Genomic DNA, 18,856 nt, shown 5'->3' on the forward strand with positions numbered 1-18,856 from the left:
TTCCGTTTTCAATAAACCATTGTTCTATCCATATAATCAAAATGTGATAATTCCTTTTAGGCATTTTGAGACACAGTCATTATAGACTGTTCATATACTTGTGACTGGTGTCTTTCTGGTGTATCATTAAGTTCGCATCTCAGCCATTGTCTGGGGAAAAACTGAGTCAACATTGGGTTTTTAGTAGGGAGGCGATCTCACCCTGTGACACAATGGGGTTATTTACCCTAGCTTTTCCTTTAATTAAAGGCTTTGTTATCTGGATCTTAAAACACTAATTTGACCATTGTCAGCCGGTTTCGTGTAAGGCGGCACCATTGTTCAGGTTACTCTGTTTCAACATGAGTTTTGTATCCTTACCTCAGCTGTCCACTGGATAGGATCATTTAATCAGCCGTTCCTAATGGGGGGGGGGAGATGCTCTCCTGGAATGAGACTCCTTATGAATTATGAAAATTTTGATGCATCTCAGGCATGACATATTCTTTCCATTGATAAAAAAAACCTGTTTGCAGCAGCCCCCCTCAGACCCCCAATACTTACCTGAGGTCCATTTAGATCCAGCGATGTTGTACTAAGGACTCGGCTGTTTGGGACCCCCCCCCCCCCATTGGATGAGACAGCAGCGTGGCGCCATTGGCTCCCACTACTGTCAATCAAAGTCAGTGAGCCAATGAGTAGATAAAGGGGGCGGGGCCGTAGCTCCATGTCTGAATGGACACATGGAGCTGTGGCTCGGGCGCCCCCATAGCAAGCTGCTTGCTGGGAGGGGCCATGAGCGCCAGCGGGGGACCCGAGGAGGAGGATCTGGGCTGCTCCTGTGCAAAACATTTGCAGAGCAGGTAAGTATAACATGTTTGTTATTGTTAACGAAAAAAACCCCAGACTTTAGGATCACTTTAAAGATACACATCTTGGTACATACATGACAAATCTTGATAAAGTCTGTAGCATTTTCATACTGACGGTAACTTATTGGTTTTCCTAGGCATGGTGAAGGGAACAGATAGTCCTATGAATTTGTCAGAATTTTAAAAACTGATTAAAATTTCTTGCTGGAATTTTATTTGCAGGTAATTGCACAAAAATTTGAATATGGACTTGGCTTCTGGTAAATGCATCCTGAACGATTTGATTGGGAAGATTATCAAAATTACAACCACCAATAGGTGCTTTCAAGGAGTTTTATTTAGTGTTCATGCAGATCGCACTGTCACTCTAATAAAAGGTAAACCATATATATTTACTTATCTTGTGTTTTTTTTTTTTTTTTGTGTACAGGCCCTTGAAGTGTCAATGTATACATGGCATGATGCCACATTGTATTGTAATTAAAATACTTGTGTAGGGCTGCAACGCATGATTTTCATAATTGATTAGTTGGCTGATTTTGTTGTTTCGATAAATCAGATAAAAACCTCAAAAGTTTGGTGTATAATTTAATTATGCTGTAAAATTTAAAAGAGACAATTTTAACTATATGCAGTGGCAAATATAAATATCCAGCTACAGTGCATCCGGAAAGTATTCACAGCACTTCACTTTTTCCACATTTTGTTAAGTTACAGCCTTTTTCCAAAATAGATTCAATTTAATTATTTTCCTCAAAATTCTACAAACAATACAAAGGGAAAGCAGCAATGTACAGAGACCTGCTTGATGAAAACCTGCTCCATAGCGCTCTGGACCTCAGACTAGGGCGAAGGTTCATCTTCCAACAGGACAACAACCCTAAGCACATAGCCAAGATGACAAAGGAGTGGCTACGGGACAACTCTGTGAAAGTCCTTGAGTGGCCCAGACTTGAACCTGATTGAACGTCTCTGGAAAGATCTGAAAATGGCCGTGCACCAACGCTCCTCATCCAACTTGATGGATCTTGAGAGGTCCTGTAAAGAATGGGAGAAACTACTCTAAATTAGGCGTGCCAAGCTTGTAGCATTATACTCAAAAGCTTGAGGCTGTAATTGGTGCCAAAGGTGCTTCAACAAAGTATAAAGGCTGTGAATACTTAGCTTAACCAGTTGCTGCCCACCCACCGTCAAGTGACGACGGGGCGGCTCTCGTTCTGGGACGCCGTCATATGATGGCGTCCCAGAACGGACACTCTTGAACCCCCGCGGGGGCGCGCGCTGATCACGGCCGCTCAGTGTTGCTAGGACACGGCGCAACCCTAATCTCTGTAAAGAGCTACGGCTCCTTAACAATGTGATCGGCTGTGTCCAATCACAGCCGGTCACATGTAAACATGGATATGCCGGTAATCGTCCCTCCTCGCCTCACAATGACAGTGTGTGTGGCAAAGAGAGCCGATCAGCGGCATCTCCTCGCAGGGGACAAAAAAAATGTAATCAGGGCACTGATCATCAGTGCCCTGATTACATTATAGCACCGACAGTGTCACCAATCGGTGCCACCGATCAGTGATGCCAGTAAAGTGCTGGCTATCAGTGCCGCCCTGTCCATCAATGCCCATCAGTGCCACCTATCAGTGCTCATCACTGCCCATAAGTACGGCATATTGGTGCCTCCTCATCAGTGTCACCTAATCTGTGCTCATAAGTAGAGGTCGATCGATATATTTGGCCATTTTTGATAAATCAGCATCGGCCGATTATTTTCAAAATTAGGCCGATATTTAACATTAACCGCCATTCCTCCTCCCTTCTCCACACTCAGCCCGGCACTTAATGCTTGCCAGAGCCGCTGAGTGTGTGAAGCTGACATGTAACAGAGTAGAGAGAGAGGGATCTGTTAGATTTCAGGTTGATGTCGGGGGTGGGCGGGACCCGGCCGCTATCAAACACTAGCCAATGGGATGGGATCTGGGCGGGCCGCTGCCTGTATGTGGCCTGCCCCTTTTCTTAAGCAGCCCAATCATTGGCTGCTGTTAGCTGCTGGGTCTCGCCCACCCTGGCCGGGTCCCGCCCACCCCGACATTAATCTTAATTCTGACATCTCCTCTCTGTCAGTTTCACACACAGTTTCTTGGCTCAGTGTGAAACCTGCCAGTGCCACCTGCCACCCAGTGCCATCTGTCAGTGCCAACAAGTGCCACCGCCAACCAGTGCCTGCCAATGCCACCACCGATCAGTGCCACCTCCAACCAGTGCCACGCCAATCAGTGCCACCTGCCAGTGCCACGCCAATCAGTGCCAACCAGTGCCACCTTCCAGTGCCACTGCCAATCAGTGCCACCTTCCAGTGCCACTGCCAATCAGTGCCATGTACCAGCGCCACCTGCCAGTGCCATGTCAGTTCCAAACCAGTGCCATCTGTCAGTACCAACCAGTGCCTGCCAGTGCCACCGCCAATCAGTGCCACCTGCCAGTGCCACCTGCCACCTCCAACCAGTGCTATGCCAATCAGTGCCACCTGCCAGTTTCAAACCAGTGCCACCTGCCAGTTTCAAACCAGTGCCACGTGCCAGTGCCAATCAGTGCCACCTGCCAATCAGTGCCAGCGCCACGTGCCAGTGCCAACCAGTGCCATGTCAGTTCCAAACCAGTGCCACCTTCCAGTGCCACTGCCAATTAGTGCCACCTGCCTAAGCCAACCAGTGCCACCTGCCACAGCCAGTGCCATCTGTATTGAGGACATCAAGTGTGTGGTAGAGTGACAGGAGCAAGTAGGGAGGAGTGGAGTGGGTGAGGTCTTTTTTTTTTTTTTTAAATAGGCCAAAAATATCGGCCACAAAAATCGGCATCATATATCGGCCATCGGCCGCCCCAATTTCTAAATATCGGCATTGGCCAGAGAAAAACCCATATTGGTCGACCTCTACTCATAAGTGCCGCCTCATCAGCGCACGTCAGCGAAGGAAAAAAATTACTTATTTACAAAATATACTGGCAAACTAAGTAAAAATTTTTTTTTCAAAATTTGAATTTTTTTTTGTAAACCCAGCGGTGATTAAATATCACCAAAAGAAAGCTCTATTTGTGTGAAGAAAAGGATAAAAATGTAATTTGGGTACAGTGTAGCATTGCCGCGCAATTGTCATTCAAAGTGTGACAGCGCTGAAAGCTGAAAAATGGCCTGGGCAGGAAGGGGGTGTAAGTGCCCTGTTAGCACAAAACCCCCCTAAATTACCCCATTTTGGAAAGTAGACATCCCAAGCTATCTGCTGAGAGACATGTTGAGTATTTTGCAGATCTCACTTTTTGTCACAAAGTTTTGAAAATAGAAAAAAAAAAATAAATTGATTTTTCTTTTCTTCATTTTCAAAAATAAATGAGATCTGCAAAATACCATGCCTCTTAGCAAAAACCTTGGGGTGTCTGCTTTCCAAAATGGGGTCATTTGGGGAGATTTTGTGCTATCTGGACATTTCAGGGCCTCTGTAACTGTGATAGGTTGTGAGGAATGAAATCAAAAATGTACGCCCTTAGAAAGCCTGAAGGCGGTGATTGGTTTTCGAGGTCCTGTACATGGTTAGACTGCCAAAAAGTTCCACACATGAGGTATCCCTGTACACAGGAGAAGCAGCAGAATGTATTTTGGGGTGTAATTTCACATATAACCATGCCATGTTTGAACAATATATCATTTAGTGAAACTTTGTGTAAAAAAAAAAAAAAAAAAAAAAAAAAAATGTAATTTTCCCGAAACGTGTGGCAAAATATCAAATATTCCATGGACACAACATGCCTCTCAGTAAAAAGCCTAAGGTGTCTTCTTTCCAAAATGGGGTCATTTGGGGGGTTTTGTGCGATCTTGACATTTCAGGGCCTCTGAAACTGTGATAGGTAGTGAGGAAGTGAAATCACCATTTTACGCCCTTAACCTGAAGGCGGTGCTTGGTTTTCGGGGTCCTGTACACGAGCAATAGATCCAAAAAAGTCTCACACATGTGGTCTCCCCATACTCAGGAGAAGCAGCAAAATGTATTTTGGGGTGTAATTTCACATATGCCCATGGCATGTTTGAGCAATAGATCATTTAGTGACAACTTTGTGCAAAAAAAAAAAATATATATTTTTCCCGCAACTTGTGGCAAAATATAAAATATTCCATGGACTCAACATGCATCTCATCAAATAGCTTGGGGTGTCTACTTTCCAAAATGAAAGCTGCGGCGCTCGAGTAGGGGGCGGGGCTTCTGCGCTCCAAGCTGGCCCACAGGAAATACTGAGAGCAGGTCACTTCCGGGGCATATGACTTCCATCGCCGGACGCCGGTTCCAGTCTCCTTAAACGGCGTGAACAGTAGACACTGGCTGCTGGTGTCTTCTGGTGAAAGCAGCCAGGCTGTGGAAAGCCAGAAAGGTGCAAGATGGATCAATCTGCAGTTCCTACACAGGCAGTCGATGCGCCCAACACCAGCACCTCACAGGTAAGCCTGAAGTGTTATGTCACTATCTTGCTCTCCCTGTGAGTGTTCCCTCCCCCTCCCCTCTCTGTAGTAGTGGGTTAAGGGGACACATTTCCTCCCTCCTGCACATGGTGGTTTGGAGTGGTGGGGTGGCTGAGAGTCTCATTAGGGGTCACTTATCTTTTTGTCTTACAGACCAAGACCCAAGACAAGACTCAAGCGCAGCCACCTAAAAAGAAATGTGCGGTGTGTGCAAACAAATTGAGCTCCTCATGGAGCAAAGCCGTTTGTCGCAGCTGTATAGATGGCCTTGAAAAGGATGACCCGGTTACCTCTTGTCAGAAAATGCTAACCTCTGTTAGGGACGAGCTTGTGTCCACCTTTAGTTCTTTTAGAACACTTATTGACAAGCTCCAGACCCCAGTAGAGGGTCCGTCCACACAGAGAGCTTCAGTCAGCACTCCGCAGAAGGCAGAGAGTGAAGACTCTGAGGCTGAGGTCAGATCTACCCGTTCTTCCCCTGAAGAATCAGGGTCAGATATAGAGCCCAGGGATAGAGAATCCACTCGAGGTTCGAGATTTAAGTTATCTGTAGAGGATGTGGATGACTTGTTAAAGGCTATCTATACCACCCTTGAATTGAAAGAGGAGGAGGTTGTTATCCAAACACGATCTTATGTATAAGGGATTGCATAAGAAAAAACCTAGAGTTTTTCCAGTCCATAGTTCATTGGTTGATACTGTTAAACTGGATTTGGATAACCTGGAGAGAAAACCATTCTTTAGTAACCTAAAAAGAAGGTTCCCTTTTGATGAGGACACTGCGCAGCCATGGAATAAAAAACCGAAGCTGGACGCACCTCTTTCAAAGGTTTCAAAAAATTAGAACCTAGCGTTCGATGATATGGGCACGCTTAAGGATCCGATAGACAAGAGGGGGGGATATCCTTCTCCACAGAGCCTGGGACTCAGCGGTTGGGAACCTGAAACCAGCTCTAGCCTCCACTTGTGTGGCCAGGAATCTGGAGGTTTGGTTGACTCAGATTCAGTCACACCTGTCAGCGGGTACCTCGAGAGAGCAGATTTTGAAGTCTTTTGCTCTCCTCTTTCAGGCTGTAGGTTTTTTGGCAGATTCTTCTGCAGAGTCGGTAAGAATGTCGGCCAGGACTTCAGCTTTAGTGAACTCGGCCAGGAGAAGCATCTGGCTTAAAACCTGGTCAGGGGACCCAGCCTCCAAATTACGCCTTTGTGGGCTTCCCTTAACAGGCGATCATTTATTTGGCCCAGGACTGCAGGAGGCTCTGGAACGCACGGCTGATAAGGAAAAGGCGTTTCCAGAGAAAGAGAATCTCGACAGCCAGAAAAATTTTTCGTGGCCAAGGCAGTCAACGGAGTCCTGGAGAAAAGGACAGCAGGCTGTTTAACCCTCCTCAACAGCCCGCCAAGCCACAGTGACTTGTGTTCCCCAGTGGGAGGAAGATTGAGGGCCTTCATCCTACAGTGGGCAGCAGTCACTTCGAGCCCCTTCATCCTGGACCTAGTGACCAACAGGTACAGGCTGGAGTTTGTTCACTAACCATCAGAACGATTGTTAGTCACCTTTCCTCCACAAGATCGAGAGAAAGCGAGGGCTCTGGGTCTCCAGATCGGAGACTTATTGGATCAAAAAGTCCTGATTCCCGTTTCACAGTCAGAGCAGGGCAAGGGCTTCTATACCCATGTATTTGTGGTCAAAAAGCCGTCGGGAAAGTTTTGACTTATCCTGAATCTCCGGACCTTAAACAAGTCATTCAGATACAAGCATTTCCGTATGGAGACGGTTTTTACAATCAAAAACCTACTATACCCAAACTGCTTTATGGCCACGTTGGACTTAAGGGATGCCTATCTTCATATCCCTATCCATCCAGCCTTCCAAAAGTTTTTGAGATTGGCAGTGAAGACGAGTATGGGAACCCGACATTTTCAATTTCAAGCCCTCCCTTTTGGTCTTTCCTCAGCCCCACGCATCTTTACGAAGGTGTTGGGGGAAGCGCTGGCTCCACTAAGATTAAAGGCGATAACTGTGATCCCTTACTTGGATGACCTCCTGATAGTGGCAAAATCATACCAGAGGCTGTTGGAGGATCTCCAGGCTGTACAGGACTTCTTATAGTCCCTAGGCTGGCTGATAAACAAAGAAAAATCATCCTTGATCCGGGCCCAGAAAGTAACTTATCTGGATTACGATTTTTGCTCAGTGAACCAAAGAGTTTTTCTTCCTCAGGAGAAGATTACCAAAGTGTTCCAGACTATGGCAGTAGGTCTTATGACCTCATGTTTTCCCGCAGTACCATGGGCGAGACTCCATCAGCGTCCGTTACAAATGTTTCTATTAAGAAACTGGGACGGGGACGTAAGGTCCCTGGAGTCAAGGATCCGGCTTCCCGCCAGGATAAAAAGAAGCCTGTGGTGGAGAACTGGCCAGCACCTAGCAGGAGGTCTCCCATGGTCCTTTCCCATATCCCGAAGAATTACCACGGATGCGAGTTCCTGGGGATGGGGGGCCCACCTCAGCAATTCAGTAGCACAGGGAGAGGGGTCCTCGAGGGAGGCAAGGGCCTCATCCAATCAAAGAGAGCTGCTTGCAGTCCAGAGAGCCCTGCAGTCTTTTCAGATGGAAATCAAAGGTCACAACCTCCAAATTCTGTCAGACAATATCGCGACAGTCGCGTATATCAACAAGCAGGGAGGCACGAGAAGCCGGATGCTTCAGTCCATTGCCCACAAGCTCCTTTCATGGGCAGAGGGGAATCTAGCTTCAATTTCGGCTGTACACCTGAAGGGGACAAACAATTGCCTGGCAGATTATCTCAGCCGTCACAGGATAGACCGAGACAACTGGTCCCTTCATCCCGAAGTCTTTGCAGACCTCACCAGGATGGGGTTATCCCATAGCGGATTTGTTCGCAAACTGAAAGAACCGCAAGACGGAGATATTCTTTTCCATGAACCCGGCAGACCAAGCCTTGGGGATGGACGCTCTTGCAAACCCGTGGCCTTCAGGCCTATGCTATGCCTTCCCGCCAATCAGACTGATTCCAGAAGTCCTCCTGAAGGTTCTGCTAGAGGGGATGGATCTCATTCTAATTGCCCCATTTTGGCCCAAGAGGCCATGGTTTTCCCTGCTACAGTCTCGGATTTCAGAGCCTCCGCAGAGTCTTCCGAAAAGGCAAGACTTATTATTGCAGGGTCCAGTATCACACCCTCAGGTGGTTTCCTTAAACTTGACGGCCTGGTATCTGAAGAAAAGATACTGAGCGCCCAGGGGTTCTCTGACAAGGTAGTCAAGACTCTCGTTAATTGCAGGAAGCCGGTTACTAGAGCCATATATTCCAAAGTTTGGAAAAGGTTTAACTCATGGTTATCTGAAAATGAAAGATTAACCCATGATATTCCGCCTTTTTTGGAATTTTTCCAAGAGAGTGTCGACAAAGGTCTTTCAGTTAGTACCTTAAAGGTACAGGCGGCAGCTATTAGTGTGTTCCTCCAGTTTTCTCTCCTGGAAAATCCCACTATAGCCAGATTTTTCAAGTCTATCTCTAGGGCCAGACCAGTAGTGGTGAGAAGTTGTCCAACTTGGGACCTGTCCCTAGTACTTCAAAGTCTGGTGGAATTTCCGTTTGAGCCTCTGGGAAGTATTTCAGTTAAGTTACTTACATTAAAGACTGTGTTCCTTATAGCTGTTACCTCAGCTCATACGGTAAGTGAGTTGCAGGCCCTATCAGTAAGGGAGCCCTTCCTCGTGATTTTTGAGGATCGAGTTGTTTTACGAACCGATCCAGGTTTTTTGCCCAAGGTGGCAAGTACATTCCACCGATCTCAGGACATTGTACTGCCAACCTTTTGTAATTCCCCACAGGGCGACCTAGAAAGAAAATGTAGTTTTCTAGATGTAAGAAGGATTCTCTTAGTCTATCTTGAGATCACCAAGAACTTTAGGAAAACTGATGCCTCATTTGTCCTCTTTTCTGGAGTTCACAAGGGGAATACTGCATCTAAAGTCACATTGGCTAGATGGATAAAGCAAACCATCTCTGAAGCTTACAAAATTAGGGAGGTTTCTACACCTTTTGTTACTGCACACTCAACTAGAGCCTTGTCTACGTCTTGGGCTGAGAGGGCTGGTGCCTCTCCGGAACAAATTTGCAGGGCTGCCACATGGTCCAATTACTCGACCTTCATTAAACATTATCGCCTGGATCTCCTATAAGCTCAGGAGCAGGCGTTTGGTCTTAAGGTCCTTCAGGCAGTTGTCCCTTCCTAGACTGTTAAGTTCTGGCTCATCGTCTCATGGGCTGTCCTGGAAGACGCTTGGATTAAAGCTGAGTTAGACTTACCGGTAACTCCTTTTTTGAGAGTCTTCCAGGACAGCCGGATTCCCACCCGGTTTTGTCTGAAGTTATGTGTATTATGCATATGTTTTGCAGGGTTCTACGGTTCTTGAGAAGACTGACATGGGCCTGGAGGACCGCCCTTTTATCTGGTGGGGGTGACGTGTTTCCTGTCCTGGTAGGAGGAGCCCAAGGTCTCATGGGCTGTCCTGGAAGACTCTCAGAAAAGGAGTTACCGGTAAGTCTAACTCAGCTTTTTTTTTTTTTTTTGCAAGAAAATTACTTTGAACCCCCAAACAGGGTGTTGCAATTTTTTTTTTTCACACAGTATTTGCGCAGTGATTTTTCAAACGCAATTTTCTTGGAAAAAACACACTTTTTTAAATTTTAATGCACTAAAACGCACTATATTGCCCAAATGTTTGATGTAATAAAAAAGATGATCTTATGCCAAGTACATGGATACCAAACATGACATGCTTTAAAATTGCGCACAAACGTGCAGCAGTGACAAACTACATACATTTTTAAAAGCCTTTAAAAGCTTTTACAGGTTACCATTTTAGATCTACAGAGGAGGCCGCTAAAATTACTGCCCTCGATCTTACCTTCGCGGTGATACCTCACATGCATGGTGCATTTACTGTTTACATATGACACCAGAGCGACACTTGCATTCGCCTTTGCGCGTGAGCAATGGGGGACAGGGGTGTGTTTTTTTTTTTTTTTTTTTTTTTTTTTTTTATTATTTTACTTTTTTTTATCTTTTTTATTATATTTTTAAAACTGTTCCTTTTCATTTTTTTTTTTTTTTTTAAATCATTTTTATTATCTCAGGGAATGTAAATATCCCCTATGATAGCAATAGGTAGTGACAGGTACTCCTTTTTTTGAAAAAATTGTGGTCTATTAGACCCTAGATCTCTCCTCTGCCCTCAAAGCATCTGACCACACTAAGATCGGTGTGATAAAATGCTTATGCCAATTTCCCAATGGCGCTATTTATATCCGGCGAAACCGAAGTCATGAAATGCTCCTAGCTAACGTTTTTTTAGGCCATAGAGATGATTGGAGCAATTCTGGTCTCTGATCAGCTCTATGGTCAGCTGGCTGAACCACCGGCTGCATTCTCGGGTTCCCTGTTTGGTCAGGAGAGCCAAAGAAAACCATGGAAGACGGTGGGAAGGGGGGGACGTTCCCTCCCACTGCTTATAAAAGCAGTCTAGAGGCTAATTAGCCGCCAGGATTGCTTTTTACGAAAGCTGACTGCTGGCTGAAAAGAATGATACCAAGATGATCATTCTGGTATAACCACTCAAAGTCCAGCAACATACCAGTACGTTGCTGGTCCTTGTTGGGCATACATTGTAATGTTCTTTTTTTCATGCAGCCTGTGGGCCGAAGAGATTGATCGGTGGGTATGCCCACCATTAAAATACCGCCCTTCATCCACCCACTTCTAATGATTGGCATACATTGTTTTTAAATGTGGTAATGAAATCACCTACAGCGCTGGAGTCGCCGATTTACGTATCGTGGGAGCGAACGCTGTTGCTGCCGAGTTAAAACGGTGCTACAGCTGAATGGCCTAAAAAAAATATATGCCGAAGCATGGGGGCATCTGCCCCAAAAGTTAGGAGCAAACCGCTCCTCCACCCCTGCTGCGCCCATGCTTCGGCATATATGCTCTTCTTTTATTTATTTTTTTTTTTTAATTTTTTTTTTGTTTTTTTTTTAACTGTGGTGGTGAAATCACCTTTGACATCGCTGGAGTCACTGGTTTACGTATCGTGGGAGTAAACGCTCTTGCTGTCAAGATAAATAAACCCGTGCTGCAGCTGAATGACGTACCTGCTAAGCTAATGATGGTAACAATAAAACATTACAGTATAACATACCATACCTGCAAAGCAAATACAATAAAACATAGTAAAAACAGAGAGGATATAAAACAATAGTGAGCGAAGAGTAGAGTGGACAGTAGAGAGTGAACATAAGAGGGAGAACAATAGAGAGAGAGAAGAAAAATACAACCACAACTGTTTTTGGATTTTTTTAAATAATTTTTTTGTTTTTTGTGGGTTTTTAAAAAAAAAAAACTGTAAGAAAACTGTAACCTGAACGTTGCAGATTAGGGTCTCCCAAAATGTGATGGCCATCACATCTTTCGAGACCCTGTGTTAGTGTGCCTACTGACTGTGTGGTGCTGTACCCTACGCTAAAACTCCAGTGGTAGCGTTTGAAACATTCTCCAATGCAGAGACCAGGTTGGTCAGGAGGGACAATAAAAGCGGGTGTCACACCTAAATCCGTGTTTGCTGCAGACACGACATCTTTTTTGGGGTGAAAGAGTGTGGCGCTAAAAAATGATTGTGATTAGACCAATAATCGTGATATCTTAAAAAGTGTAGATATAAGGCCCTGAGGTCTATACCCCATAGGGCTAGTGATAATAAAATAAAGTGTGTGAAGAAGTAGTGACGGTTCTTCCACTATCCCCATAAAACAAAAACTTAAATATAAAAATAAAGCATACGTGGACAAATGTGTGAACACATACAAACAGAATAGGACGTGTCTAGGTCCAATGGGTCATCTCTGGGTGAAATAATACGATCAAAAAATTGACTCAAAGTCTATGACAATAAATAAATAATAAGCAAAATAACTACAGCAATATATTGTGCGTTAACCCACAAATGGCCTGCTCCTCAAGGCCAAACCTGAGTGTAAAATCAAGAGTCCATTGGAATGGTGTATATATGTGAATATTTACAGTCCAACACTGTGCATTAGGGTGATCTCAGATAGCTCCCCGACAATTTGGATGTAAACAGTCTTCATATAGGGTAATTAAAAACTGAGGAAAACAACTTTGCATACGGATGAATTCTTGTCTTGCTATAGAGACTATCACTCAGAAAATAGACGTAAATTGCCCTTACCAGACAGGATGGACTCAGCAGAAGTCTTTGAAGACGAAACGCGTCGGGTTACTGTGTTTTTACCCTACCATCATCTACTGCGCCAATTTTTATACTTTTTATATTTTTGTACTTTTGTGAGCCGAGTTTTTACTGCCCATTATTGTACATTTTCGTTTTTGTTACTATCTCCTCTGATTACAATAAACGTTACAACGTTTTTAAAAGGATTTACACTATGTGGAAGTTTTTCCTTTTTTACTTTGCCAATACATATGGACGGTCGCTGAGGAAATTATCCTTCCAACTGATGACTGAGGCGGAGGCTTGAAGACATCTGATTCCTGCCTAGTCACTTCAGGGGTGCGTTATCCGGTGACATCCGATGAGACCTGTCCAGGATCACCATACAGTCCGCTGTATTACACCGTCTGACGGTAAAAGCTTGCTTGACTCACCGCCAAGGGCCTGTGAGTCCATCCTGTCTGGTAAGGGCAATTTACGTCTATTTTCTGAGTGATAGTCTCTATATCAAGACAAGAATTCATCCGTATGCAAAGTTGTTTTCATCAGTTTTTAATTACCCTATATGAAGACTGTTTACATCCAAATTGTCGGGGAGCTATCTGAGATCACCCTAATGCACAGTGTTGGACTGTAAATATTCACATATATACACCATCCCAATGGACTCTTGATTTTACACTCAGGTTTGGCCTTGAGGAGCAGGCCATTTGTGGGTTAATGCACAATATATTGCTGTAGTTATTTTGCTTACTTATGTATTTATTGTCATAGACTGAGTCAATTTTTTGATCGTATTATTTCACCCAGAGGTGACCCATTGGACCTAGATATGTCCTATTCTGTTTGTATGTGTTCACACATTTGTCCACGTATGCTTTATTTTTATTTTTAAGTTTTTGTTTTATGGGGACAGTGGAAGAACCGTCACTACTTCTTCACACACTTTATTTTATTATCACTAGCCCTATGGGGTATAGACCTCAGGGCCTTATATCTACACTTTTTAAGATCTCACGATTATTGGTCTAATCACAATCATTTTTTAGCGCCACACTCTTTTTCACTTCATATAATCACAATAGTCAGGTTGTTGTGTTGGCTGCTTTTCTTTACTTGGAGCTGGCGCAATTTTATCTTACCTAATTTCTTATCTTTTTTGGGGGTTTTTTTGGGGAGGACAAAAGGAAAATGCCTCTCATGCAGCCGGCTCACTGCATTTGGATTGGGAAGTTGTGCAAGAGCACTGTCTGGAAACAAAAGGGCTCTGAAGATCTCTTCCTGGAATTTAAGGAATGAACCAGTCTGTCCTGAAGCTCTGTATAGCACATGAGCGTTAAGCAAAGCCAATTGAAATATGTATACTGATACTTTCTTGTACCAGCCTCTTGCCTATTGAGCAATTGGGTACGACGCCAACAACTGTTCGTTGAGGTCCACCCCTCCCATATTAAGATTGTATTCGTGGACACTGGTTTCTCTACAACACTAGTCGCCAGGAATTTGGACTGCCGTGTCTGCGTGAAGTGAGGACGGAACGAAAACATTCCGTGAATCCCTCCACTTCACTGCTAACAAATTATTACACCTCAAGCAGGCTCTCTTCCCCCGACTAAGACTGGATTCTACATGCCGTTGGGGGAAGCCCCAGCGATTTAGATTGCACGTTGCCACATGCGCCAATTCCATAATCAAAAAGGTGACTAAAAAGTGGCACGCTCGTGTAATAATTGTCCCACGTACAAGTGGTACCCCTTTCCGAATAAGGGTGACACCAAGTCCCACACTCTTACCAGCACTTCCTATGTAGTCAGGGCAGTTCTCCGGCTCTACGTGACTATCTCTTCCCTTGTAAACCATAAAACAATATGTATAGCCTGTGGCCCTGTCATAGAGCGTATACATCTTAACCCCCGTATCTGGCACGCTTGCTGGGAAGATACTGTTTGCTAGACAAGCGACCAGAAAACTTAATCAGGGACTCATCAACGCAGACAACTTGATTGGGATTAAATAAGGCTGCAAAACATTGGTTTAAGTGGTTTACGAGGGGCCGAATTTTGTAGAGCCGATCAAATCCAGGGTCACTCCGGGGATGACAGAGTTCATTGTTACTGAAGTGCATGAACCGCAAGATCTGCTCGTATCGTGTCCTGGTCATGGAGGCAGAGAACACGGGCATATGGTGAATTGGGTCAGTGGACCAATATGACCGCAACTCGCTCTTTTTGGTTATGCCCATGACGAGGGATAGGCCCAGAAAGGTCTTAAATTCGGAAACCATAATTGGTCTCCAATCTCTGGCGAGGGACAACTGGGGATTAGCGGCGATGTATCGACCAGCATACAAATTGCTTTGGTCCACAATAGATCTATAGAGATCTTTGGTGAAAAACAGTGAATAAAAATGAAGTGACATAAAATCAACCGTTTCCACCTGAATTCTGGGTTGGCCAGTGAATGGGGGGAAGTACGGGTGCTGCAGAAGTGGTGGGTTCCCAAATCGGATTGGTGATTTCTGCAGGAAGGGCACTATGTGCTCGACTGGCCTATCTTTGTCTTCTTCTTGGCAGTGGGACACTACTTGTGCTTGCCACCTCTCCAACTTGAACTGCACTTACGGGACTCGCCACGTCACCACGTGTTACTGCAGTGCTGGATGTACGACCAGGATATACTAGGCCGCTGGTGCTTGCCAGTTCACCAGAAGGAATAGCGGCGCTAGTACTGGCTCTCTGCTCCGAGGGACCTGCGGTTCTTGCACCTCAACAGCAGAAGAAGATCAGGGTCTGGTACGCCTGACCTTGGCAGGGACCACAACTCTGTTGTCAGAGCGATCTGTCAGAATGCCGCTGCGGTCTACAGGTTTGTATTCTGAGCCTGAATCTGACAGATGAGTGACTTCCTCTTCATTGTCTGTCATGCTCAGAAACGTGTAGGCCTCTTCCCGAGCATACCTTCGATTTGCCATTTTGGGCTCTAAATTTATTGGTACACTAGTGAGACTCAGTTAAAAAAAAGCTCCTGACTGTTAGCGACTGTATGAAATGCTACCAAAAAAACTGTTAGCGTTCGCAGGGATCAGGCCTGTCTCTGCGAACGCTGCAGTTATGTGTGTTGTGTTTTGTAAGTGACAGTGATCGATCGATACTGCACTTGGGTGGGCTGGGCTGGGCGGAGGGGCTAAACGTAGGTGCTAGCAGGTATCTGGGCTGATCCTGCTAACACTGCTTTTTTGGGAACCCTAAACTGCTGGGAATGCTAGTATAGATCTGATCAGATATTGATCCGTTCAGACACTATACTACTAAGGGAGTCGTATCGTGCGTGGGTGTTAGTGGTACTGGCACTAATCTGACGCTGCCTGGGGCTACGCAGACCCTATATGGCGCTAAAACCTAACTTTGATCACCCGCCGGGTGATCAGGGGGTTAAACCTTTATTGGGTAAAATACGATGGGTACCCTGATGCTAGTACAGCGACCAAAAAAAAAATCTGATTGCTGTACTGGGTGACACAGTGACAGGTGATGAAGGGGTTAATCGGGGGGGTGGGGGTGATCGGTGGTGAAATTATGTGCCTACGTGACTTGGTGTCAGTGTAGTGTTGGTGTGCTTACTTGTATGTCTTCTCTCCTCTCGGTCTGGAACGAAACGACCGACCCGAGGAGAGATGACATCACTTCCCCTGTCAGTGTTTACAGTTACACAGACAGGGGAAGAATATCATTCGTCAGGAGCGTTCACCAGGTCCAGGCCAGATATCATTGGCCTGGGAATTGATCAGCTCCTGATCAAATCCGATCATCGGGCATGGCGGGGGGGCGCGTGCCCCCCCCAGCCGGCCGCGCGCCTCACGTATAGTACCGTGATCTCGCGCAGCCGGACCAACCTGCCGCAGTAAAGCTGCGGCGGCTGGTCCACAACCGGTTAATCGCCTCCTAGGTTTTTTTATTTTTTTGTGCAATAAATAAAAAGACTGAAAATTTTGTAAAAAATGCTTTTTTCTTTGTTATAAAATTTTGCTAATCTAGTAATTCTTCATAAATTTTGGCCAAAATGTATACTGCTACATTTCTTTAATAAAAATAACAGAAATTGGTGTACGTTGTTTGGTCTGTGTGAAGGTTGGAGTCTACAAGCTATGGTGCCAATAACTGAAAATTTATGACACCTGATGTACTGACGACCCATCTCATTTCTTGAGACACTAACAAGCCAAGAAAGTAGAAATACCCCCCAAATTACCCCTTTTTGGAAAGTAGACTTTCCAAGGTATTTTGTAAGAGGCATGGCGGGTTTTTTCACGTTGTAATTTTTTTCTTTGCAAAATGAAGATTTTTTTTTGTTTGTTTTTTTTTTTTCCCACAAATTTGTCATATTAACAGGTTATTTCTCTCACATAGCATATGCATACCACAAATTAAACCCCGAAATACATTCTGCTGCTCCTCCTGAGGATGGTGATACCACATGTGTGAGACTTTTTCACAGCCTGGCCACATACAAAGGCCCAACATGGCAGGGAGCACCATCCGGTGTTCTAGGGACATAAATTACACATATAATTTCCTGACAAAGCCCTGGAGCACCATGGAAACGCCCACAACCCATTTTGGAAAGAAAACACCCTAACGTATATTCTAGGAGGCATAATGAGTCATTTGAACATGTCATTTTTTTTCCACATGGTTTTGGAAAATGTGGAAAGAAAATGAAAATACATTTATACGGCACTGACGGGTGCTGATGAGTATCAACTGATAAGCACTTACTGATGGGCACTGATGTGGGGCACTCCTTGGCTCTGATGAGCACTCCTTGGCACTGCTCCACACTAAAACAACCTCACGCTGCAGCTTCACCCTCCTCTCCTCACACGATTGGTGTGAGGAGGGAGAGAACCGGACATAACGCTGGTTTGTTGACAGTGATTGCTCCGTCCAGTTGGACAGATCGATCATGTGGTAAAGGGCCGCTGGGATTGGCCCTTTATTCCGTGAACCCGGTGTTTACGAACATTCCCAGGTGCGCGCCTGGGAGCAGGATTCTGTGAGGACGTCGTACGCCCTCCCAGAGTTATCTGACCGAGCTATAGCTGTCATTCGGATATGGCCCGGTCAGCAAGTGGTTAAAGGGAAAAAAGAAAAGACCTAAAATGCTGTTTTACAGATTTTCAGACAGGATAGGGTATAATGTTATTCATGACAGACTTCCTTGTCATAAATTTTCAATCTAAGAACGTTTGAGTTTTCTAATCGTTAGTGAGGGCCAATTGTCATTCGTTTCTGACCACAGTGAGGGGAAAATTCGAAGAAGCAAATAGAAAACTTTTCTCAAACAAATTTTTGTACAGTGTTTTTGTTTTTTGTTTAGAAATGACATTAATTTTAAAACTGAATATTTAACCATTTCCCACCTTGCCTATAGCAGAATGACAGCCGGGAAGTGGTTCAGTTATCCTGACTGGGCGTCATATGTCCAGCAGGATAAGCCATGATCGTAGGGGTGCGCAGCGTGGTGGTGTGGTGTGTCAGTCTGACACACTGCATCTCCGATCTAGGTAAGGAGCCTCTGACGGAGGCTCTTTACCACGTGATCAGCTGTGTCCAATCACAGCTGATCACATTGTAAACAGGAAAAGCTGTGTATTTGCTTTTCCTCTACTTGCGCTGACAGACGCAACGCATAAGTACTTTATAGTTCGCCTCTAAGGCTACTACATTTTGAGGAGGTATTTTGGTATTGGCCCAGACTTTATCCCATTTGGATGAGTCCGTGTGAAAACTAAGATCATTCTCCCATTTTTCCACATAGGTGGGTGTTTTTGTATCAGGCAAAGTATTCAGGTGACTATACAACATTGACACGAGCCCCTTTGAGTGGGGGTCATTTTTACAAATACATTCAACATGCGTTATGTCACATAGATTATCTCTACCTTGTATAAATGGCATAAAAATGTTTTTGATCTGTAGAGAACGAAAGAGTTCTGAATCCGGAAATTGGCTTTCACATATTTCAGGAAATGTTTTAAGTGAAGTGGTCGTTAGGTCACAGAGTTGTGTTAAGTCAGCAGAAATCCATTTTTTAAAAGTTTTAGGAGATGTATGAGCTGGGTAGAAAAGTGGATTTCTAATAAATGATACAAGAGGTATATGCGGAGATTGCAGTCCTTTGATTACTTTGAATCTATCCCATATAGCAATTGTATGTTTAGTA

General features: G+C 44.7%; 1 protein-coding gene across 1 annotated transcript in view; it reads left to right on the forward strand.

Moving 5' to 3' along the window:
- Positions 1–1,086: 1,086 nt before the first annotated feature.
- EXD1 (exonuclease 3'-5' domain containing 1) overlaps positions 1,087–18,856 on the forward strand; it is a 559,324-nt gene continuing 541,554 nt past the window's right edge. Inside the window, exon 1 of the mRNA XM_073610706.1 lies at positions 1,087–1,228. Within this exon, the coding sequence (XP_073466807.1) occupies positions 1,096–1,228 (133 nt within the window). The 5' untranslated portion in view covers positions 1,087–1,095. The remainder of the gene's footprint in view (positions 1,229–18,856) is intronic.

This window comes from Aquarana catesbeiana, linkage group LG13 (genome assembly GCF_042186555.1).
Source record: "Aquarana catesbeiana isolate 2022-GZ linkage group LG13, ASM4218655v1, whole genome shotgun sequence".
NCBI lineage: Eukaryota > Metazoa > Chordata > Amphibia > Anura > Ranidae > Aquarana > Aquarana catesbeiana.